At 39.1% G+C, this 25318-nt stretch overlaps 2 protein-coding genes across 4 annotated transcripts in view; both read left to right on the top strand.

Annotated features, from left to right (window-relative positions):
- The window catches only part of RALGPS1 (Ral GEF with PH domain and SH3 binding motif 1), a 107886-nt gene extending 99475 nt beyond the window's left edge, over nt 1-8411 (top strand). Inside the window, exons 11-19 of one of the 3 annotated variants that reach the window (XM_010566910.1) lie at nt 47-173; nt 1095-1246; nt 2547-2598; nt 2888-2968; nt 5094-5199; nt 6023-6115; nt 6290-6395; nt 7497-7588; nt 8382-8411. In XM_010566910.1, the coding sequence (XP_010565212.1) occupies nt 47-173; nt 1095-1246; nt 2547-2598; nt 2888-2968; nt 5094-5199; nt 6023-6115; nt 6290-6395; nt 7497-7588; nt 8382-8411 (839 nt within the window). Of the gene's footprint in view, nt 1-46; nt 178-1094; nt 1247-2546; nt 2599-2867; nt 2969-5093; nt 5200-6022; nt 6116-6289; nt 6396-7496; nt 7589-8381 lie in introns of all 3 variants that reach the window. The other 2 variants (XM_010566911.1, XM_010566912.1) reach the window with 2 other exon arrangements.
- Nucleotides 8412-24161: 15750 nt separating this feature from the next.
- LOC104831391 overlaps nt 24162-25318 on the top strand; it is a 4918-nt gene continuing 3761 nt past the window's right edge. Inside the window, exon 1 of the mRNA XM_010566940.1 lies at nt 24162-25292. Within this exon, the coding sequence (XP_010565242.1) occupies nt 24162-25292 (1131 nt within the window). The remainder of the gene's footprint in view (nt 25293-25318) is intronic.

Here is a 25318-nt window from a genome sequence, read left to right as displayed (position 1 = left end):
CCTGGGGTTTACATCAGTTCAGTGTTAAATAATCTCTGTCTTTTAGGTCCATCTGACATGTCAGCAATTATGAAATTCAGCAGGAGACCCACGTGTCCTGATGCCTCAGTAGCAGCAAGTCTACCTACACCTCCTGTACCAAGGCACAGGAAGAGTCACAGCCTGGGAAACAAGTGGGTACTCCAGGCTGTCTCACATTGAGGCAATTTTGTGGATCACAAAGATTTAAGATAGCAGCAGAACACTCTGGTATTTGAGAACACTCTGGTATTTGTCCCTTCCATTTCTTGTATTGCAAGAGTGCTTCAGGCTTTACTGTGTATTCTCTAGGTTTTCTCTTGTCACTTGGTTATTTTTGCTGACTCTTATTCTCCACTAGTGCCAGACATTGGCAGTACTTGAAAGCTGTGTGTCCACTTTGGTCTGTGGATTCCTGGTGTGCATAACTGATTATTTTTTTTCTTTTGTTTTTTTTTTAAATATCTTGCTAATGCATCTAAGGAAGCTTACTAGCTGCTTGGCGCACCTTACCATTCAGGAAAGCTGTGACCTTTTGCACAGTTTTACCTTGGTAATATGGATTAGAAACATTTTTCTCTACCATTTACCTAGCTAAGTGAGAGCACCTGCTCCCCAGTTAAGGTTTCAGCATCTACCAGATTTCACAATTAATGGGTTAGGGTAAAAGAAGTTCACATGACTTGTCCAAGGTCATAGAGTGTTGATGTGTTAGTTCAGCTTAGTGAAGGACCACTAAGCAGTGGCTTAGCTGGGGTCTGCTCTTTCTATTTTTCTACTTTTGCCTCCACCCAGGGTGTTCAGGTTTTGTATGGAGAGGAGTCAAAAAGCTTAAAAATTCTCATCTGCAGAAATTTGATAACTGTTACTTACAAAGACCACAAAAATGTGAGACTTGTTTTGGAAGTCAAGGAGCATATGCACAGCAGAGGGAAAGCGTGAGCAGTACCGTTCAATTGCCTGCTGCTTAATAACCTATTGATAAGGCAAAGTCTGAGTGGAAATACCAGGAGCCAAAGGTTGCTATTAGATGACGTAAGAGGGAGTTGTGCATTTTTCTCTTTCCAATTTTCCAGCATGATGTGTCAGTTCAGCGTAGTGGAGAGCAAAAGCGCGACCTTCCCGACGGAGAAGCCGCGCCACCTCCTGGATGACAGCGTCTTGGAGTCGCACAGCCCAGCGCGCAGCCACGCTCTGAACTCGCTGTTCACCAATGGCCTTTCCATAGGTAGAGTCTGTGTGGGGAACTGGCATCCTGCCTTTCTGTCCCAGTGCTCTGGAAACTCACAGAGATACCCAGAACTAGGGACTTAGGAGGGTTATTAGCTCCTGTGCAGAGACCGGTCCCTTTCATGGAAGAAAGTAGATCAGAACTGCTACTCAGCTACCTAGTCAACTTTATCTCAGCTTTCCTCAGTTACCTACTGGTGGTTTTGGTAAAAGTGGCATGAAGGAAGATTGTCTTTGTATATGCTTTGTATGTGACACAGTGTTTGTCAGCTTTCACCAGGGGAAAAATAAAAAAGTGCTACTGAAAAGTGGATATATACTTTGAAAGCTACTTTTTCACAAAGAAAACTTTAATTTTAATGATGTGTTTTAGAAGATGGGAGAATAGTTTAGCTGTGCTCTCTGAGACTTCAAAAGTAACATAAAATGAACTTGTGAAAGATGATGATGTCAATTACATTATGGTATTATAATTAATAAAATAATTATTATTATTATAAAAACAAAGTGATCGAGCATCTGTGTTCTAAGCAAGAGAAAGCCACCTTTTAAGTGACTCAGGCTATTTCTAGAAGAGGAAGTAGGCTGTGAAGGGTAGCTGGTTACTTGACCAAGTAACCACTTGGTTACACCAAGAGTTTGACACTGAGATGATCTTTGAACTTTGGAAAATACAGGCACAGCTCACTGTGTTATACTGCGCATTAGAAGATCAGTCCTGGGCAAATTAAAACTATGAGCTAAATAGCTGTGCCAGGGAAGGGGAGACAAATTGGTCATGGGCTTGGAGGAGAAACGGGGACTATCATTGTGAATACCATCATATTGATTTGTTATGGCTCCTAGCAGCAGCATACAGCTGGCATATTCTCTGTTACAGGTATGCTTGCTTGTTGAAAACAAACAGTGATATCATGTCTAACAACTTTCATCGACTTACAGATGTTGTGGTAGAAATACTGTCTTACAGAGTAACTGGATTTGTGTTCCAGACATGTTCAGCTTTTGAAGGAAAAGCAGCATAATGAAAACTAAGACATGTAGATGTCTGTTATTTAAACACAGCAGTAACAATGACTTCGTTCATCAGTGAGATATTACAAATGGGAAGGCTCATGTAAGCCTCTTCCAATTTCAGATTTTACCGTGAATTCTAAAGACTTCAGCTTTGAAACATGATTTGAGTAAGCAATTTCCATGGTACTATATAAAATTATACTGGTGAGCCACATACATCAGCTTTGTATTTTTCCCTTGGGTGGTTTTCTTACTCCTTCTCTGTACTACTCTTTTTCTAGATAGCAGTGAAAGCTCAGAATTTAGTGAGGAGCTGCCGTCAGGGCTTGAAAGGTGAGTTAGTCTTCATGTACGCTCACTGAGCACTCTACAGACTTAGCTAAGAAATTAATGAATGATTCCTAACATAGGTAAGCCCTAAATCAGTAGTTATTTTTATTAAATTATTGACTAGTTAGGAAAAAATGGCAAACTTTTTGAAATAAAACAATGTAAATTTATTGTGTTTTTCTTCCCATGGACCTGAAAAGACTGGGAACTCTCTCTGTTATGTTTACCAAACCCTAACTGTTGAAGTCTCAGACTAGAATTTCCCTCATCAGATATTTGCATTCACAAACAGGGGTCGTTTATATGCCACGCTGGGGCCTAACTGGAGGGTACCGATCCGGAATTCTCCTAGGAGTCGAAGCTGTGTCTACAGGTACAGTTCAGGGTCTGCCTTACTCAGTGTATGGTGCTAAACTTCCATTTGGGTCTCTATGCTTTCCTAGCTACTCATGGGAGACTTCCCCTCCTGCTTGTAAAAATTCCTGTTCATGCTAAAGCAGGGGTATGGCCCATTCAGATGAAATTCAGTTTAGCTATTGATTTAACTAATTATGTCTGGCTTCCATATTGCAGAAGACTAGCGTTTACTTTGGGTTTTATGACATTACAGAAGCAGGTTTGTCAGGAAGGCCATCTTTGCCTTCCGTGACAAATAATGATGTTAGAAGGTTACCTTCTTGATCCTTTCTCACAGTTTACTTCCTGATTGGCACGACAGCTACCCATAACATCTGTTTGTGTCGGAGGGCTGTAGTATGATGTGTTGATTTTGTACAGTAGTGTTACCTTGGACCCCAAGTAAGAGAGGGAATATCAGCAATGCCATATTTAGCAGGCACTCTGAATCTTGCTAGTCACCGAGACATGGACTTTTCAGAAACAGGTGATCCCTTTACAGGCCAAAGAGAGGTGACGTGGAAAATTGTATATAGTTAGAGGGATAAAAAGCATTCATTGCATCCATACCAGACCTGGACTTGATAAATTCTGTGGTAGTGGGAAGTGAAGAAGCATGTATAAACAGTAAGGAAAATAGGGCCCTGAAACAGTATTCTGCAAATGCTGAGATTTAGTTGGAGTTTCAATCCAGTCAGATTTTATTTTGTATAAACTAGTTTGCTTCAGCCACTGTAGAAATGTTGATATAATATGTAAATGTAAGTACAGCCATTTTACTTGAGCTAGTATCATCTGATAGCAGCACAAGTTAGAAGAAGTTAGGAATAAAAATGCATACATTATAAATAAGTAAAGGAGTAAATTTTGGAACAATATTTCAGCTGTTATACCTGCTTCTGGAAAATACTCTCTTAACATGTCCATGGTAGATTTGTTTCAAAAATGTATACAAGCTAGAAATAGAAAATATAAGAAGACAAAAATGTGAAAAGCCTATTAAATCCACAAAGAAGAATTATTCCCTAAAATAAATTTCTTACATTTATCCACCATCAAGTAATTCTAATGCTTTCATTCATTCTTCCTTTTCTGGAATCTTCTACCATTTCTATCAGAAAACTGGAATTGGCAGGAATGCACATTAGCACAGACAAGGCAATTCCATTTAATCGAAGATGCGCCTGCCAGTTTGAAGTGCTGTTCTTGCATAGGTGGTGTCGCTGTGTATATCACTTTCACCAGCATGTGTTTATATGACACCATCATACTTCTACATAGAATAGCGTTCCTTTCACAACTGAATGGTAGATCATACACGTGTCCTTTTCCTTGTATTCATTACTAGATGTGATTTAGTTGGCTCTGGTAAACTTCATTGGCCCCTGTATTTATAAGAATATCAGGGCTGTGATCACATGGCAATGGAGAGGTTAGCAGCAGATAATTACAACATATCACCTACCAATCACTCTTTGGTTGTTATGCTCTTAATGGCTGTTTACATTTCTAACTTAGCCTGTGCTTAGGTTCTTTCAGTTGTACCACTTTTTTACTGTTGTATGTGGGAAGCTCTGTGTTCATCCTGGGAAACGAAACATTTTAATCACTGTACAATAAACTATTTGGCATTGTTATATAGTTTTTCCCAACTTTTTTCCAATTAGCCGAGGTAATTTCCTACATTCTTTTTTTGATAGCTAAAGTTTATTTCAAGATAAAATTACATTTGTGGGAGCTCTTACTGCCAAAATTTTAAGCCATAAGTTTCCAGAAATCCAGATTATTTCTGTAATTTACCAGAATAAAACAGAAAATTGCCTGTTTTCCCTTTGACTTCGGGCCTCGATATTTACTCTGTTTTGGTTTTTTTCATGTCTTAGACCCCAGAATAGAACCTTTTGTTGATTTGCTGTTTTTCAAAGATCCTGGTTCATATTTGATACCTAGGTCTGGAAAATACATATTATAAAGTCAAGTGTCAGATTATACAATATATGTCAGGCAATGCAGGAAAAATGTATTTGGAGCTAAATTATATTTCTTGCTTCTTGTCCTTACTTATCTGCTGAAATACATACAGTAGTGTTTTGTCTCTCCAGCCCAACAGGGGCCTGCAGCTGCACATTAGGTAGTGCCACAGGAGTCATTACCATGGAAGGGCCATTAAGAAGAAAAACATTGCTCAAAGAAGGCAAGAAGCCTACTGTAAGTGATTCTAATTCTTCCTGTGATTCTAGTTCAGTAGTGGCTGTTTTAATTTCCAGGATTAGATTAAACATGCAGCTTGATACCATACAAAACAATGTTCCTTGTTATTATCAGTTGTAAAATCATTTTCTGTTCAAAGTTTTAGCTGGGTTATAACAAGGTTGTAACCTTTGTACACCATTTGATCTACAGCAGTTTCGCTTCTCCCTGCATTTGTGAGTAATCTCTCTAGGTTGTGACAGCAGAGCAAGAGTGAAGCAGCTCTATAAATCAGCATGCATTTCTGTGAGGGCAGAAATTCAGTATCATGGTGAAATGGGAAGGCTGCGGGCCACCCACCCATACCACCAAAGTCATGGTAATTCATACTTAACCTAAATTCACAGGTTTCACATGGTTCTGGTCCTACGCATTTGGTAATTTTTTGTTTTCTGCAGAGTTCGTTGATATTTTTTATGTGCAACCCTACTGTTCAGTGCTAAAAGATTTGAAGAATTGCAGAGATGTCATCTCAATAAATTTTATTGATCAAATGCAGAAGTCTAAGATCTGTCCAGTAGAAGGCAGCACACTATTTTCCTGTGAAGCAATCAGTCCTGATATTTTTATGAGATACCTGAGTAAGATGGATTGGATTCACAGTCAGCCATCCAAATTTAGGTAGCTGGGCTGATTTACATCAGGAGACACTCTTTATCTAACTCTCCATTCCTTGCTCCTGAAATTAACTTTGGTAGCACTTGGACTTGCTTGTGAATAGATTTTTGAAATGTCAAGACATATGTAGAGTTTTTCCTAATTTTTTTCCTTTCTGATTTAGCTCTCCTCATGGACTAGATACTGGGTTATGCTTTCAGGATCAACTCTTCTGTACTTTGGAGCAAAATCTTTAAGAGGCACTGAAAGAAAACATGTAAGCTTTCAATTTGTTCTAAAACCAAAAATAGTATATTCATAAGCAGATCTGGAAGGGTGTTTGAAGTGTACTTGCTGTTCCAGGCTAAGCTGTATGTCTGCACAACTTTTACAGTCAAAAGTTAATCCCTGCTACAGTCTCAGCTGTGACTGACTTGTTTATCTCTTCCAGTATAAATCTACACCTGGTAAAAAAGTCTCCATTGTGGGCTGGATGGTGGCACTGCCTGATGACCCTGAGCATCCTGATATTTTCCAGCTAAATAACCCTGACAAAGGTAGATGTTGCAGGATGGACAATGTCTGCATTGTATTTCTATGACAGGAAGTAGATTAATCTCTGTTAATGAGTTTGTAGATTACAGAACTTGCAGTGGCACTCATTTAAAAGACTGAAGAGAGAGATTTTCAATATAGAATTTTCAAGGCAGGGTACAAATGAAAGTGAACGTATTTCTACAATATGCTGTGGTGCTTCTATGGTAGCTACAGAGGTGTTGCTGTATCTTGGCAGTTACTGTAAGTTTTGCAGAAATTGCCCAACCAATATGAGATTGCTGCATGTCCATGTGCCCACATACCCTGATCTCTGAGGTTCTGAATAGCTTTCTTAAAATTGGTCAACATCAAATCTTGACTTACACTGAGGCCAATTAAAACATTATGAAAACTCTTCAAACATCAAACCATTTACCAAAAAAAGCCTTTTAAGTAATTATTAATTACTTTTAAATAATTAATTTTGAAGTGCCATAACTCTTCCACCTTGATTAAACTTCAAAAACTTGAAAAGATCAGAAAGTCCCTGGAATTATTTTGCACTTTGAGGGGTTACATAACAATTTTTGGGGCTTCCTTCACTTTTCATGTTTTCAACTTGGGTACTGGATGTGGATTTGCATCTATTGTGTGAAGTGCATCTCTTGGGTGTTGACTGAAATGCAAGAAACAATTTATAAAATAAGGAGGCACAGAGGAAACTCTCAATAGAACATCGAAGAAAACTAAGTTCACAAATATCAAAAACATTCATAAGAAGTTTGGCAGTAACCACAACAGTCTGAATGAGAAGAAAGCCAGAAGTAAATTAGATGTGGCCTAAGTGGTCTTCTCTGTGGCTGTAATTTGGCCTCTCTGCCTATACACTCCTCTTAGCTTTGCAGGACACATATGTTCTCGTACTCCCTTCACACAATGATTGTTGGATAACATGCCTCACATGATCTCTATTATATGAGCAACATCCTGTTTGAATATTTGAGGTACAGATAAATTTAACAGTTTACTTCAGGACTTCGGCTTCTGCACAGGAATTAGAATCCCTTGAAACTACATGTCTGTCTGCAAATTTAGAGCCTTTGATTTTCTTATTTTTGTAGGCAATGTTTACAAGTTCCAGACTGGTTCAAGGTTTCATGCAATATTATGGCATAAGCATTTGGATGATGCATGCAAAAGTAACAAGCCTCAGGTAAGGTTGTGAAACTGACTTCTACCCTTTTTTTCATATTTTTCCAGGAAATCCTTACTAGAAAAGATGTCTCTTCTCAGTCTGTGTGCACACACAGTCCTGTGGGGACAGACATAATTCCTTATTTTGTACACTGATCCAATTTTTCAATAGGAGGAATAAAAATTATTTAAAACTACAGAATTCCCACCAAATTAGGATTTGTGCAGGTGTAGCTATAGGTGTGGTTACCTCAACAGCATATAACCTCTACACTCACTGCTTCAAGTGAGGTAGCCCCATCTCTACTTCAGAAGGGGCTTTCTCATGGACAAAGAAAGCAAACATGCTAGCATTTACTCCAATGACTGGGTTTGTAAGTGCCATTGAAGAAAGCATCCTAAAAAATGCCATGTTTGTCCTTTACATAGCAGCCTCATTCTTCTCTTGAGGAAAATGTTCATTCATAAAAGGATTTCCAAAGGTTATATTAATAGGATGTTCATCCATATAGGACCTAAAACAGGATGCAGCTTGAGAATCTTCTTTACACACATGCATCCCTCCCATGCATACTGATAACTTCTTAGAATACTTTGGCTGGATTTGATCTATGAATAGAAAAATCATTTGAGTCTTTATCTTTCCTTTCAGTTATGGGGTTAGCCTTCTTTTGGACCTGTTTGGGACTGATTACACTTTTCACATTATATAACAAATGATTAGCCCACTCTATTTTGTAACTTTGCAGTTTCCCAGTGCCATAATAGGCTCAGAAGCATTATACTGCTGAATAATTTACATTCCTTTCCAGGTACCTGCTAATCTAATGTCATTTGAATAATTTGCTCTCCTACCTGGTGCGATTTCAAGTGCCAAACTGAAGAAACAGGCTATTGTTCTCTAAGGAGGAAGAGGAGAATGGTTTTCCTGACATGAGCCAGCCACAAATATTTCAGCACTTTCCTATGTAACTTGAAAGTGATTCTGACACAGCTTTTAAAAGCAGAAAGTGAATGTTGTCCTTAGGACCAGATAGAGTCTCATGCACTGAGTGAAAGCAGACAAGTTAGATGGACAGAAGATTAATCCTGACTCCTGCAGGATTCTAGAGCCCTCAACTTTTCGTGGTCAGAGACTGCCATGAACTGATGTTTGGCCACAAACTGAGCATCATATCTTCTGCCTATTCTTTTTTAAACGGTTCTTTTTATTGTTAAGCTGCTTTGTGTGACTGAAGAATATTTGGCCCATGTTGGGTTTCAATTCTTTCTAATGCACAGAATGATTGACAGTGTTAACTTGCTGCAAAGTGTCAATTAGGATAGAAAATTGTGGAACAACATTTTTATAATCTAAGTGCACTGAGTTGCTTGGCAATGTGGCTGCCTCAGATTTTGTATCAAATCTCTGGACAATTCTGCTGTTCACATTTGAGCTATTTGGGAAAAATGTATTTTGGCACAGGACAGTTGGTTTCCTTTTCATTCAGTTACATTATTCAGGAATGCCCTGACAATGGATTTAAGGCTGTTTAAATTGATGTTGTGCTAAAGGTTGTCTTTCATTCTCTTAACTACTGGCTTAGTTGCTTACAAGTTTGTTTTTTTCTTCAGTCTGAATGTTGTTTGTCTTAAATCCCTTGGTACAGTAAAGCAAGTAATCAGGTGTTATGTATCACATGGCCCTGGCTCCTCAGAATGATTCCATATCATTGTTTCTGTTCTGTCTTTCTGTGGATGACTCAGCTCCACTCAATTCTAGTACATGATGCACCTTTATGACATACCGTACTGGCACATGGTACTGCTATTATGAAATCATGGTGGCAGTGAAAGCTAGGGAAGATTGACAGTGGAGCAAGTACAAAGAAGCCTCCACACCAGTGTCCAGAGATCAAAAGAAAAATGAATGTAACTGAGCCTTCTCCTCTGAAAGAACTCTCTCTACATCCATAGCTGTATCCCTGCTGTGCCCTAGCACTCCTGTGGTCAGAGGGTTTTTCTGTTCCCATGCTAAGTGGAGCACTTTTTCTGTTTTAAACTCTTTTGCCATAAGGCATCAGTGTTCAGACTTCATCAATCACCAGAAAACCTCCTCTGAGTTTCCTAAGATTGCATAGAGGAGAAATTTGCAAGCCAACTTCTAGCTTACAAACCATGAAAAAAATGGAAGTTAGTTTAATTGAACAGGCCCTGTATTAGAACAAGCTCCCTGACATTAGGAGTATTTATTCTGTGGACTTGCATGATTTTCTAAATTTTTATTTTGAAACTTCTTTAACAACAACAACAAAATACCTGTATTGTTAAATGTAGGTCAGCTGTAACTTTTGTGTTATTTTAAGTGTTCATATTACCATCCTGAGAGTGAAGCCCAATACATACCAGCTTTTCAACAAAACCAGTTCCTGACAACTGCATTTAGGTCGTGGGACATGTGAAAGTGTATGGAAAGTTGACCAAGTTTCTTTGATAGCTCAGGAGTTGTGTGAAAAGAGTGGTAATACAAAATATATTTATACCTTTTTTCTCCTTTTTTACTAAATAAAGACAACTTTGAACTGGGAAAAATTTCCGTATCTGCTAGGGCAGGGCATCCAATGCCATTAGAGACAGTGTAGAAGCTTTTGAATGTGGTAAAATCCTATCACCAGTAAATGGCTTCAGACTGTTAGAATATGATATAATCTGAATTATTCTGCACCTGTGGACTTTTGTGATTAGTTATCAGTGACATAATTCATGAAGATGCAAGTGTTATGTGGACTGCCATTTTAATGAATGTGGCACCTATGACCACATGTATTGTGCGTTATTAGCATTCATAGGGTTTGAACCATGTGCAGGACAGCGACCAAAATGATGACACACTAACCAAAACAGAACTATTCGAGTCAAGAGTATTTTTTAAAATTACTTTATTAGTAGCCCTTTCTCCTTAAAAGATAATAACCTGATCTGTCTTAAATATAAGCTTAATTTAAAAAGGAACACTTATTGGCAGTAAATGTACATTTATGAGAAGCATGTAAATATCTACTTACTCCTCTCTAATGTGGTGTAGTGGAAGTGAACACCGATGAGGACTTGTGACATTTTTTCCAGCATATTGCAGTTGAGATTAACGGATGTTTTAACAACTTTCAGTTATGTTTAACAAGCCTCCCTTGGAAAGAACAGTAACTGCTGACTGATACAGTAGCAATAGAACATGCCTGTACACACTCAGAATTTCACGTCTTTTAGAATTTAAGGGTCTCTAAAGTGTTATATATGTTATTGTATGTACAAGAGGTAGAGCGTTCTAGCCTTCAAAAATATACTTCTACTCAAAATTATGAGCCATAGAACCTGTTGGAGAAGTTACAAAATGGTCTATTTTCACTTGCTTATAAAACAGATTCCCAACTAGAAAGGAAGCATATTTGCCAGAAACCATGATGGGCCCCAAAACAGTGTGGCATGAGTGAAGGGCAATATTTATGAATGTTTCTTATACCCATTCATTTGTCACTGACTAAAGATGAATCTCTGTAGAAACTAAACCCTTCAATGCTACTCAATCCTCAAACTCAAATCCTACTCAAAATCTTGGAATTTGGAAATATGTCAAAAGTAACTTGAACTCGCTCGCACTATGATCATTTGAATGTAAAAAGCATTATATAGAAGAAAGATGAACATAACAAATAATAGTTTTACACAATAGTCAGGTAAAAAACTTTTCACAATTGTGAAATTGTTGCACAATATAAAAAAATTCAGAATTATGGCAGTGTAAGAACATTATTAAAATATCTTAAATTTTAAATGAGATTTTAAGTATTAAACAGTTTGTAACTGCTGATTTGAGTTTTTATGCTGTCATTTGGTACCATTTGCTGTCATCTGATACTTTGAATTGAAAGCTGCTATTGAAATACAATATACTGCATATCAGTACTGATTAATACAGCATTTTCACAAAAATACTACAAACCATGCAAGTTTTTATCCATCAAAGAGAACAGCTGCAATAGTTGTGTAAAAATAAACATTATCTCAGAATTACTGTTTTCAAAATTGTGAAGATATAAAGTGTATGTAGGCAATATTATTAATTTATGTGCAATTTTGATGTAATTCAGTGCCAAAATGCATGGTTTTCCAAATAGCACTAAAACGAGGCAAAGAAAGTAGTTTTCAAATTGCGACTTATTTGTCACATTATAATGTAAACCAATTTCAACATTTTGGTTTGTTTTGTGTGAAAACTGTTGCACTATTTTTGGCTGTATTTTCCAGCAGTCCACTGCATGCCATTTGTGTAAGGATTCTTTCTATAATTCTTGTGAACTGTCTCACCCATAACAACCCTGGCATTGGAATCTAGTTTTTTGGCAAAGTATTTTGTTACCTCAGTCTTGTATCAGGTTGCTGTATTTTTCAGTTTGTTACATTGATACTGATTGTTTCACTAATTAAATACTTTAATGTAAAAAAAAAAAAGTTTGTTTACTTCAACAGCAATTGCATTTGGTTGTAAGTTTAAAAATGTGCAGAGTATGTATGCTGTTAACAATAAAATATTCTGAAAAAGAATAGAAGTATAGAAGGAACATTTTAGCTCAAAGGCAGCAAGCATGTTTTATTTGTGAATGAATGGTAATACAGTTGAACAGGCTTTATAGTGCACAGTGTGTAACCATTTAATAGTATAAATACAACAAAATCCAAATTTCTAACAGAAAATAGAAAAACCCTCCAACTTTGCAGTTCTTTGAAGTGGGATTTGGAAAGTCCAAAGAAGTAGAGATGAACCTATCCTATTGTTTTCCTAAGAAATGTGTTTTATCACTGCCAAACTTGTGTGTTGACTTGGATAGCAAGGTAAATTTCTTTGCACTTATAATTAAACTTTATTTACACACTTGGATTCTCAACTCTACCCACTGAAATCAACAGGAAAAAATACTTACTTCATCTACTAATAAAATTATCTGTCCTGCATTACACAGTATATCACTGTAGACATGTGTAATTTTATCTTCTCATATTAAAATCTGAAATTTCCTTTCTGATTTCAGTGATGAAATCAAGGTTCAGTCAGAACCTTGAAACACTGAGCACAGCTGACGGGGGTAGCCTAGCAATCAGATGTTCAGTAGAACTTTCTCTTGGAAAAGATCAATGTGGAAATGTTGACCAGTGTCCATCTTCTTTGATAACTTCTCTTCTTTATATGTATCATTTTTCTCTCCATCCCATGTGTAAGCAATCAGGAGAGGAATGCAAGAGACCAGCACGGATAAGTTGAGACCTGCTGGTCAAACTAAAGGGCAAGAAAGAAATGCACAGGCAGTGGAAGCAGTGACAAGTATCATGGGAAGAGTATAGGGACGCTGCCCAGTTGTGTAGGGATGGGGTCAGGAGGGCCAAGGTGTGGCTGGAGCTGAACTTGGCAAGGGATGCACAATAACAAGAAAGGCTTCTATACGTATGTCAGCCAGAAAAGGAAGGTCAAAGAAAGTGTACCCCCTCCATGATGAACAAGACTGGCAAACTGGTAACAACAGATGAGGAGAAGGCTGAGGAGCTCAGCAACTTGCAGCTCAGAGCCCTGAGGGAATTGGCTGGTGGAGTTGCCGAGCCACTCTCCATGATACTTGAAAAGTCATGGCAGTCAGGTGAAGTCCCCAGAGACTGGAAAAAGGGAAACATTGCACCCATTTTTAAAAAGAGTAGGAAGGAGGACCTGGGAACTACTGACCTGTCAGCCTCACCTCTGTGCCTGGGAAGATCATGGAACAGATCCTCCTGGAAGCCATGCTAAGGCACTTGGAAGGCAGGGAGGTGATTCGACGCAGCCAGCGTGGCTTCACCAAGAGCAAGTCTTGCCTGACCAACCTAGTGGCTGCCTGAGATGGAGTGACTACATCAGTGGACAAAGGAAGAGTTATGGATTTATCTATCTGGACTTTGGTAAGGCCTTTGACACAGTCCCCCACAACATCCTTCTCTCTGCATTGGAGAGATGAGGGTTTGATGGATGGACTGTTCAGTGGATAAGAAATTGGCTGGATGGTCACATCCAGAGAGTAGTGGTCAATGGCTCAATGTCTGGATGGAGATCAGTGACGAGTGGTGTCCCTCAGGGGTCTGTATTGGGACCAGTACTGTTTACTGTCTCATCAATGACATAGACAGTGGGATTGAGTGCACCCTCAGCAAATTTGCAGATGACACCAAGCTAAGTGGTGCAGGGTGCAGTTGACACACCTGAGGGATGGGATGCCATTCAGAGGGACATGGACAAGCTCGAGATGTGGACCCATGTGAAATGAGGTTCAACAAGGCCAAGTGCAAGGTCCTGCACCTGGGTCAGGGCAACCCCATATATCAATACAGGCTGGGGTATGAAGGGATTGAGAGCAGGAGGAGGACTTGGGGGGTACTGGGGGATGAAAAGCTGGACATCAGCCGGCGATGTGCACTCGCAGCCCAGGAAGCCAACTGTATCCTGGGCTGCACCAAGAACAGCATGGCCAGCAGGTCGAGGGAGGGGATTCTGCCCCTCTGCTCCACTCTGGTGAGACCTCACCTGCAGTACTGCATCCAGCTCTGGGGTCCTCAGCACAGGAAAGACAGGGACTTGCTGGAGCGGGTCCAAAGGAGGGACACGAAAATGATGAGAGGGCTGGAACACCTCTCCTGTGAGGAAAGGCTGAGAGAGCTGGGGTTGTTCAGCCTGGAGAAGAGAAGGCTCCAGGGAGACCTTATAGCAGCCTTCCAGTACTTAAGGGGGGGGGGGCGCATAAAAGAAAGATGGGGACAGACTTTTTAGTAGGGCCTGTAGTGATAGGACAAGGGGTAATGGTTTTGAACTAAAGGAAGGTAGATTCAGACTAGATACAAGGAAGAAATTTTTAACGACAAGGGTGGTGAGACACTGGCACAGATTGCCCAGAGAGGTGGTAGATGCCCCATCCCTGGAAACATTCAAGTTCAAGCTGGACGGGGCTCTGATCAACCTGATCTAGTTGAAGATGTCCCTGCTTATTGCAGGGGGGGTGGACTAGATGACCTTTAAAGGTCCCTTCCAACCCAAACCATTCTATCATTCTGTGAATCCCCATTCAAGGTAAATAAGCTCCACATAATGACTGGCAAAGAAGGTGCTTTAATTTCTGAAGAAACATAATTTCACGAGCAGTTGCCTGAGAGATAAATGTTACATAATGTGAAGATGAGAGCAAAACAAGCTGATATAAAATGGCTACTTTTAGAGCTGAAAAAGAAAGCACATAGCCCTTTCCTGGAATGGACTCCTTTTCCTGTTAACCCCCAGAAACAGGAAGACTGTTTCAAGACTTTTTTATTACTTTGTAGTCCTGGAAATCACTTTGATCTGTACAATTTTCCTCTAGGGTCATGTCCAGTGTTTCACTGTAAATATTTTATGAAGGAAGCATCAATAAGCATCTCTTACATCTAACATGGTTCTTTTCACTGATAGGATCAGTGTAAATAGGAAAATTGATTGGAATTCCTCTCCTCCCCATAGGCAACAGGATAGAAAATAAACAAAGTGACCACATTAGGAAGGAAAAGCAACAATCACTATATTCCAAATTGCCATTATTATTGTTCTAGAGGCAAATTGCAGGGGAGAAAGAGGACTGCTTTCTGCATTGCAGTATTTCACTATGAGACAATATGCTTTTGTGATACAACATCCAAAGATCAGTACTGAAGAACTCATTAAATGCTTATTATGTCTAAGCCTCTGGTTTTGTAACCTGGGAGAAAAAACAAACAAACAAACAACACAACAAAATGAAATCTTTAATAAGTTTGTTCCTACTTTAGATGTCAGGGTGTACTATGTATGTAAGTGATAGCACTGGCAGTTGCATTAATTTTTCTTCTGCAGTCAGTAATGGTTTATCAAATTCTGAAAATATACCAGACCTTTCCTGAGGGGCAGCATAAATCAAAAAGAAAAGAAGTCAAAGGTCTCAGTAGACCTCAGATGTGAGAGCAAGTCAGATAAGCATATTAGGAAGGATGAAAACACCCATTTTGCATCAACTAAAACACAGTTTTGCATAAGGAAGTGCAGATAGTAATGAATTGGAAGAAGCATCCTTTGTATTTCTGGACTTTGTCTGTAGCCATGCTCCTACTGCCAGAAATCAACTTTTCAGCTTTAAGGAAGAGTAGATTTTGTTCCAAGTGATTACTTGCTTCAGATGCTTTGGGTTTGAAAGCATGATGTAACTGAACATAAAGCAAACAAGCAAGGTCAGAAAACAAATAGATTTGTTCTAGTGTAAGTATAGAGAAAAGTCTATCCAATTCTGCAGAATAAAAAAGTAAACAACCAGCTAGATAACTTACTTTATATGTGATTTGTTAATTGATACCACTATCTTAATAAAATGATAAATATTTTTGTAATGCATAGGAACACCCTAAAACCCTGGAAACACTGTAAGTTAGTTGTAGCAAAATTGTTACCATTTCTTGTAATACTACAAAATTATTGATGTGAACCTATTTGACAAAAACACAATGAATGTATGCCTTGTCTTTTAGAGGGCAATGTCATACTCTTTCATGGGGCAAAGAGACAAAAAAATGGAAAGCAAGGGACAACTAGCTGGTGCAGAAATAAGTAGGTGAAGATTAAAAAAACAAACAAAAAACCCACGAGCAAAACCAACTTCCTTTTAGATTACAAATGTACTTGAAAGCAGCAAAGAACAGCATACTTGGAAGTCCAACTAGTTCTGTCTGCACTGTTTAGTAGTGCAATTGTTTTAATTCTTTCAACAGTTGGGAGAGGGAATAGTTTATTTCACCCACCAGCCTCAAAGAGGGTATGTTTGTAACTGCTGAGGAGACTTGATCTTCAGAGCCTGAGAGTGAGTGCAGGTGGCAGAGTAAAAGCATGTTTTAGCACACCTACCAAGTTATGAAAGTTATTTAATCAGTCATTAAAACCACCATTTTTGCAGCTGTTTTTTTGGATCACTGTCTGAAGCTAAGCACCTTATATGAGAGTTAATATAGTATACTGTTTTGCATAGACTGTTTGTTTTCTACAGAAGCATCACATATAGTGAACCCCTGCACAACCAGAGAGAGGTTCCTAGGTCCTCCAGGAACACAAGCAAGGATGTTCACATTATAGCTCAGACTTGTAATTAATTTTTAAAGGGCTAACATGAGACAACAAAGACAGTAAGGTAACACACAAATTCCTCGTTTAGTAATTAAGTTCTCAAGCAGTCTCAACTACAAGAGGATAGTGGTTACTCACGTCTAACAAAGTAGGTTGAGCAGTTCTGAATTTCTATCACAGGAACAATGCAGTTGTCCTCTCCCAAGATCAGAGGCAGGAGCTTGCTAGTGTTAATAAAAGCCCGACAGGTAGCAGAGAGGCTGTTTCAGCATAGCACAGTGTGACCCAAGACTGCCCTTTGCACTGCTCTTGCCTTCTTAATACCTAGCCTGATTCCACGCTCATGTAATCTCTTACAGGCATGCTCCATCTCCAGAGGTGCAAAAGACTGAATCCAATGGCATAATTACATTCAATTAGCAGTAAAATGGGAAATGTTAAGAGGAGAGCTAACAATTCCCAGGCAGAGAATGTGCTGGTCAACTGTTAGGGGAGGCACCTGTGGGGCTATCTAGTTCCTTAGACATCTTTTGAGATCAAGCTGCCTCTGTCTTGCTGCCCTCTGTCCGCTCTGAGGAGGCAAAGAAAGGAGGAGATCTTTTAATGTCAGAGCTACCAACTTCTGTACCAACCCCTGACTCACGGCTAATGTATGGCAGGAGCACATTTGTTTCAGTGAAATGATTCACTTTGGAGTGAGGACAACATAGCACACTGCGACATCATAAAAGGTAGGAAACAACAACAACAAAAAACAACACTAAGGTAGGGTATGTATGACCCAGGGTGACCTCAGATGATGGCTGATTAAGCCAAGGCTGTCAGTTAATACTTAAGATCACTCTATAAAACTGGGATCATCCTAATAGTGGTTGAAACTAGCATGCTGATATCTTGCAATTTCCCCTGCATCTGTGTAAGTTTGCTGAGCTTCTGTCTCAGTGATGAATTGTTTTAGGACAGCTATAACTTCACTGTAACCCCTTAGCACTATGATACACAGGCAGTCTAGAAGAAGGTATTTGCAGACTGATTTTTTTTTTTTTTTATTTCCCTAATTCTTCTGTGTCTGAAATGTTGTTTCAGTAGTTAGAGAAGATTGGGTTTGGGCTTGTGTGAATTTTGTTCTATTAAATGCCTGTGATTTTATTTATATCTCTCGAGATTTATTTAATTTTTGCTGTTACTTAGATTTCTGATGGTGGCTGGTTCCCTTAGATGGTTTTGTTTCTGTTTAATCTTTACAATGTAGAGAGGCTGGTATTTTTACTTTTTTTTTTTTTTAATTAATTTTTGTTTTCCTCATTCATTTTGTTTTCTTATAGAGCTGAAGGTAAAAAAAAAAAAATTTTTGCTTTTCTGTTTCTTTTCCTTACCATTCAATGAGTGTTATGCTGCATAGATTGAGCTTTATTATTGGACGAGGATTTTTTTACCCAAAGTTGTGGTGCAAAAGTATGGCAAAATGGTAGCAGTCCTTGACTTACTAGTAGCAGTCTTTGACTTACTAGATCTTGGGAACCTGATAAGTTTTCAGCTAGTGATAACTACATGTGGAAGATCACAGAAATCCTGTTCTGGTTCTTCAAAAAAAAAAAAAAGTTCAGCAAGTCCTGTACCCATTGTTAGAAAGTGGGGTGAAAAGCAAGCTTGGTGGTGTCTGATAGCCCATCTTCATTAGTGAGTGGGCTCACCTGCCTTCTAAGAAGCAGCAAGAAATCCTGTACCTGCCATTAGGCTCTATTCAAACTGCAAGATAATTCTCTCCTGTCCTGTTTCTGGTGTCCAACTGAAGCTTTGCAGGCAACTGAAGAGTTTTTTTCATAATCTATGTTTATTACATAAGCTATTAATGAAAGTGTATCTTAATTGCAAAGGTATATTGCAGTCAAGCATTCTGTAAATTTTTGCAATGGTAGCAGGAGTTTTAGATAATGTATAGCAGTGTTCCAAGGCAGTTCAGGTGTTATATCAAAAAACTATTGGACAAAAACAAACCAGAAACAGCAAAGCAAAATGAGGCAAGGATGTACTGTACAAGCAAAGCATTTCTGGGTATGTGCATGGCTTTTAGGTTTCTTTGCTTGCCCTTTCTACTCTTTAGCATCCATGTATCTACTCAGATTTAGAAGTGTAAGGAACATATGTATACTGCAAGACAAGATTGTGATCTGTAGGAAGCTTACAATGTCCAGATTACAATTCCAATATTCATATATATTCTCTGGTTACACACATCCACACTGACTCTTAACATACCGTAGGTTAAGGTTACTTTGCAGTGTCTTGTATATTTTGTAGTTTATACCAGGACTTTAAATTGCTGGTTGCAATTATTTTAAGTCTCTAGCATGGTGGCTTGCTCAAGCAATATGGTATTTCTTTTTCCTTGTATATATTTACAGAAAGGGAGAGGTGATATGGGGCACACACAGACAGTGAACGCAATTCACACTTGGGCTTACGCCCAAGTGCCAATCTTGGCATGCATTATGAGGGGCATAGGGCTCCATCAGCCCTAAAGAGATCACCCAAGTGATGATTACATCTAGAACTTTTCTAAATTTGCTGAATTTTTGAACTGAGAAAAGGGGCAATGAGATAATAAAGGGCCTTAAGGGGTGGGTGGTTGTTGGTTTTTGTATTTTTCTCCTCCAGTTATTATTTTGTAAATGTTTCTCATGAGCTAATTTCTTTGCCTATGCTTTAAGGTAAATGGGCCAAGTGATTCCTTTGTGTCTTTAAGTGACCCTTTTAGTCTCCCTTCTTATCTGCCTCTGAACTTCATTGTTTCTCCCTTACCTTTTACTAAGCAGAATAAACAGAAATGCTCAGTGAACTTTCCATTTCCACAGAAACACTGGAAACTTGTCCATGTATCTCAGGATGTTTTTTTAACGTGTTCAAACATTCCTCTCTCTCTAAAGTTAATTAACAATTAATGTAGCCACCAAGGAAAGCTGTACCAGGAAAGAGGGCCATATCGGTACAAAGTCCAATTGACAATGGCTTGGTTCCTTCTGCCAGTTATTTACACAAAGTCGCAAAGGATCAGGCCAAGAGACACACCTCTTGCTGACTCCCACTCTTCCTTCAGCTTAGTAATCTCCTGACATCACGTTAGGGGCTAGTAGAAGAGATCTCCTTGAACGGAGATTTCCCCGAAGAAACTGTAAGTAAGTCAAAGATAAGTATCGAAATTTGGAGTCGCCTCCAACTATGAAGTGACACAGTTCCTTTAGAAAAGGAGAAGAGGGCTCCAGGTAGGAGCACAAGCCCTTTGAAATATCCATAGTGCCCAGGGCAAATTGATGCAACTCTGGTGTTGTAGTACAGTTCTATGAAAGTAAATGTGAAGTCTTAAAGGTGAAAGAATTTTTTTCTCATAATTTTTTGGTTTGTCATGGTGTTGGTGGTCTGGTTTTTTGGTTTTGGTTTGTTTTTTTTAAGTAACTGGTCTATCTGATAAGCATATGTGTTGAGTTCTTGTACCTCAGTTAAAAAGGAAGTACGGTTTTAAAGCATTCTGTTAGGGCCGTGTGGGTACTAATTGCCCTAATGGCCCTGAGCAACCCCACCTGGGACCCCCACAGCCCTGCACCCACAGGCCCAGGAGCCCATTTAAGCTCAGCCCTGGGCCCTCAGCCCCTGCCTGAGCTCTGCTGTAGGAGGCTCAGGCCCATGTCCCACAGACCCCATGGATCCGGCCCCTGAACGGCTTGGCTTTGCTCCTGCCTTGTCCCCACAGACCTGCCCAGCAGCCACTGGACCTGACCCGACCCGTGGTTTGGCTTCCCAGCTTGGCCTCAGATCTGCCGCATCCCACGGACTTGCCGGGTGGTCTGGACGGGGGGGTTGACCCCAGACAGGTGTTTGAACCTGGCTGCGGTCCTAAGCGTGGCCAGCCCTGCTCGCCTCAGGTACAGAGGGATGGGGCCCTGGCTGCTAAAGCCCCTACCCTGCCAGCTGGCTTCTCCCCCACAGGTGCCAGCTGCTTGTTGCTTGCAGAGCTGCCAGCCCTCGCTGCTCTCTGACGTGGTTGTCTCTACGCTGAGAAATGGAGGCATCCACAGCTGCTCTGAATTCTAGGCCCAGTTTATGCCTTTTCTGAAGGAAAAAAAATGAGGAGGAGGGAAGCGGAAGTGTGTGTTTCCCTCTAGCAAAAACAGTCAATGTTTCTAAAATGGCACAGTGGCATAGGAGGATTCTGTAAGAACAGATGTGTGGGGAAAGAGGATGAGAAAATAGTGGGTTGTTGTTATGTACGAGAAGAGATAACAATGAGACAATGGTGGTAAGAGGTTGCTTAACTAGCTGCAACAGGTTGTTTAGCAAGAAAAATCACACTTTTTTTTTTTAAATAGAAGGTAAAAAGAATATGAGAGAAAAAGATGAGAATGAAGCTGCTGCCCAGCTGTGTTACTTCAGTCATCTTGATAATTTTGTACAATACAAGGATAAACTAATTTCACTTTCGTTTCTGACAAAGTTCATATGTATTGGTTGCAATCACCAAAGAAGAATGTGCCACTAGTGTTATAAATTTCATTGTCATTATTACCTAAAGAACTTTCAGTACAATTAAATAAAACACACAAGAAGTGCAAGATGGTATAAAATACAACAGAGTGGATAAGATAGTGCCAAATATTTAATTTCCTTCTGAATTATGGAAATAATACAAATTATTAGTGTAGGGAAATTACTAAAATCTGATGATTAGGAAAACACAGTTGGCAACCAAATTTAACTGAGAAAATTCTGTTTAATATGAATCTTCCTTGTGCACAGAAAAGCCGCAGACAGCTAGTTAAAATTGTCTTAGTGCAGACTTTTCTAGTTCTCACACTAAACCCAAAAGACTTGTTGAGATTTTAAGATTTCCAGTTAGGTGGCTACGCTGTTTGCCTGAAAGTACTGTGTGTACACTGCAGCCCTTGCAGCTCAAGTGCTTAATCTGAATCTAGTCAGGAAGAAAAAAACAAGATGACTGTGGTGCTTTTAGGGCGGTGTCCCTCTTGACATCAGTCTACTGAAGATTATAATTAATATTAGATAGCTGTAGTATTATTCACTCTAAACCTTTTTTAAAAAACAGACCAAAAAAAAATTAAAAACCTTACCTAAAGCTCTTATAAGCTATACATTTAGCAATAACCACAGAAAAAATGTTATTTATTGGTGTGATTTTGAAAACTTTGTTTTCTGTAAATAAGAAATTCACAGATTGTGATAGTTTTAGTGACCTTTATTGCTTATGCTGCTGAGTAGTAATGACAAGCTGAATACAGGGAAGATTCTGATGTCGGAAGGACAATCTGTGATTGAAACCATAGGAACAAGAATGGAAGGTCCCTACATTGAATCCATTGAAGCAAGGAGGTAAACAATGAGGTTCTGTCAATGCTATTGCCTTACTTCTGATTTATATCACAAGTGTCCAGTTCTGGAGTAGTGTCAAGAAAAAAGGGTGTCCTTAGCTAATCTAGCCTGTTTTTAACATTAAAAATGATACCCACTTGTGCATAATGAGTATGTAAATGTAAGACGACCTTAATATAATGAATTGGGTAATTATCTAGACATGCATAGAAGCACTTTTGTTATATAAATTGTTTGCAACCAATCATGCATTTTGTTACCACTTTTCCTTGATCCTGATGTGTATATAAGACCCTCTTTGCATTTCAAGTGTGTGCTAGCTTTGTGGGGTTACCACCTAGCACCCGTCTCTGTGCAGACATGAAATAACTTTGGTGCAAACTGATAACTGATGATGCAGCCCTACTTTTCTATATCTTGTCATCTTTTCGATGCAAATATCACTTGCAAGGTCCTGCTTAGCTACTAGTGAGCTAATGACAAAAAGCATGTTTGAATTTTATTGGTTAATTGAGGAGGCAATATTAGAAGTATTTAAAGCAGATGAGGAGACATCTTCTGCAGAACAGAGTAACTTTAAACTTTGTGAGCATGTTAGAAAAACTATTCTGCACATGCAGTGTAATCTTAAAATTGGTGAATACCAATACTTGCATGAAAGGGGAAGATGTACAGCTTACACGACAATTTGCACAGAGCAACACAAGATTTTAACTTTAGAGAATGCATCATTATACATCGTTCAAAACAACTTCTTACATTTTTTGAGACCAAAAAATAAACAAGAACAGTTAAGCAACATCCTGGATTTGCAAATTACACCAGGCAGCAGTGCTTTCATCATGCTCTTCAAACCTAGTACTCTGAAGTCAGAAAAGAGCTGTAACTAAAGTGGCAGTTTTGTGCATAATTAGAAAGTGGTTGTTAATCAGCTAAGATTGAGTGTATACAAAAGAGGACAGAACACCTACAAATGGTACAGACAATGATTAATTGTTCTGATGTGGTTTTGTGATGTATCACGCCCTCATGGACGCTCATAGAATAAAGCAAGGTTTGGTTTAGTTTGGTTTTGGTTTAATTTGCCTTCCATCTGCTAGATGGTTTAAGCATGTGTAAATATTGAACTGTGATTGTATACAGAAAATCTTCATTTTGTAGTCTGATTTGGTAGCATCTTGGAGAACTTGAAGTTTCCATGGCAAGGTTAATAAGTTCAGTAGTGCATCTGGTCCCAGTGAAGGGTCACAAAAGTCCTACTGAAATCAACTGCCGATTTAGAACTGGTCTGAGACTTGGCATCTTTAGTGGCAAAAGTAGTTTACATTTAAGGTAGTCTCAGCCACCTGAACAAGTGAAAAGGTAATCCTTTTCAAACCGCTTTTCCTAGATAATGTTGAATACCATAGGATCCTACTAGGCTCTGAAAACACACTCTGCTCTGAAAACATTTTCTTTGTGACATGGGAATCAGGACACTGAGAGACTGTGACAGGATTACTCCTACCCAATACAAAAAAGAATGCAGTTTGAATTTGTGTTCACAGCAACTTTTTTAGGAAGAAGAGGGGAAAGGGTAACACTATCATTTTACAAGCTTCTCAGAATACCAGAAGGTAAAGAATGTGGGTTTTCACTGACATGAAATTTCTTCCAGGCCTCAAAGTGATAAAATTACACTATATTACCATTACCGTATACCAAGAGCTGACACTGTTGCACTGGGCCCAGCTGTAGAGTAAAACATAATAAAGTCCAGAATGAGGAGGTGTAAGAGAATCTCTCAATTTTTTCCAATCCTGTATGAAAAGTCAGGTCTTCACACTAAAGTTTGAAGTATCAAAACAGTAACTATTGCATTTAAGAGAATACAGTTCAATGCAAAACATTAATTCTTTTTGGCAAATCACTGAAAGTGTGCTTTTTGTGTGTTTTGTTTTAGAGGAAGTGAATAGCAGACTGAGTGTAAAGGTTTGTTAAGTTCCAAACTGTGAAATTCAGCAATGATACACTGTGGAAAAAAGCATATTTGTGCTGTTGTTGCATGTATTATTTTGGAAGCTTTTTAATCTGCTCCTGGAAAGCTCAGCTACGGAATAATACAACTAGAAAAATCTTCCCCCAGGCAAGAAATGCCAGTACAGCAGGTCAGCTTTGTAGGGGAAAACGTGCTCAAAATGTAATAACAGCATTAAAAGATAACAGAACTTTTATTATATCCCCATACTTTGATGACAGAGAAAGCAAAATCACTCATGTGATTGGGATTGTTCACCATGAAGATGTAAAACAACTATACTGCTGGTTCTGCTGTCAGCCCGATGGAAAGATGTATGCATCAAAAGCAAAAATTGATGTCCACTCAGATAGATTTGGATTCCCTTACGGTGCAGCAGATATAGTTTGTTTGGAACTCAAAAACTGTGAGCCAACACATGTATCGATTCATCAGTCTCCACCTGGAAATACTGACCAGCTGCCAAGGTTTGAAATTAAAAACCGCAAAGCTGAGACCTTTTCTGTTGACTTCACTGTATGCATCTCTGCCATGTTTGGAAATTACAACAATGTCTTGCAGTTTATACAGAGTATGGAAATGTACAAGATTCTTGGGGTACAGAAAGTGGTGATCTATAAGAACAACTGCAGCCATCTGATGGAGAAAGTCTTGAAGTTTTATATGGAAGAAGGAACTGTAGAGATAATTCCCTGGCCAATAAACTCACACCTCAAGGTTTCTTCTAAATGGCATTTCATGCAAGATGGAACACACATTGGCTACTATGGACAAATCACAGCTTTAAATGACTGTATATACCGTAACATGCAGAGGAGCAAGTTTGTGGTTCTTATTGATGCTGATGAAATAATTCTTCCCCTTAAGCACCCAGACTGGATGACAATGATGAGCAGTCTTCAGGAGCAAAACCCGGGGACTGGCATTTTCCTCTTTGAGAACCATATCTTCCCAGAAACCATATCTACTCATGCGTTCAACATTTCATCCTGGAATACTGTGCCGGGTGTTAACATATTACAGCATGTTCACAGAGAGCCCGACAGGAAAAATGTAATCAATCCCAGGAAAATGATAATTGATCCGCGAAAGGTGATTCAGACTTCAGTCCACTCTGTTCTACGCGCTTATGGCAACAGTGTGAACGTTCCCATGGATGTTGCCCCCTTTATTCCTTTCGGGGG

This window comes from Haliaeetus leucocephalus, unplaced genomic scaffold (genome assembly GCF_000737465.1).
Source record: "Haliaeetus leucocephalus isolate CR32 unplaced genomic scaffold, Haliaeetus_leucocephalus-4.0 Scaffold219, whole genome shotgun sequence".
NCBI classification, from domain to species: Eukaryota; Metazoa; Chordata; class Aves; order Accipitriformes; family Accipitridae; genus Haliaeetus; species Haliaeetus leucocephalus.
This window is presented reverse-complemented; position numbering and strand designations above follow the sequence as displayed.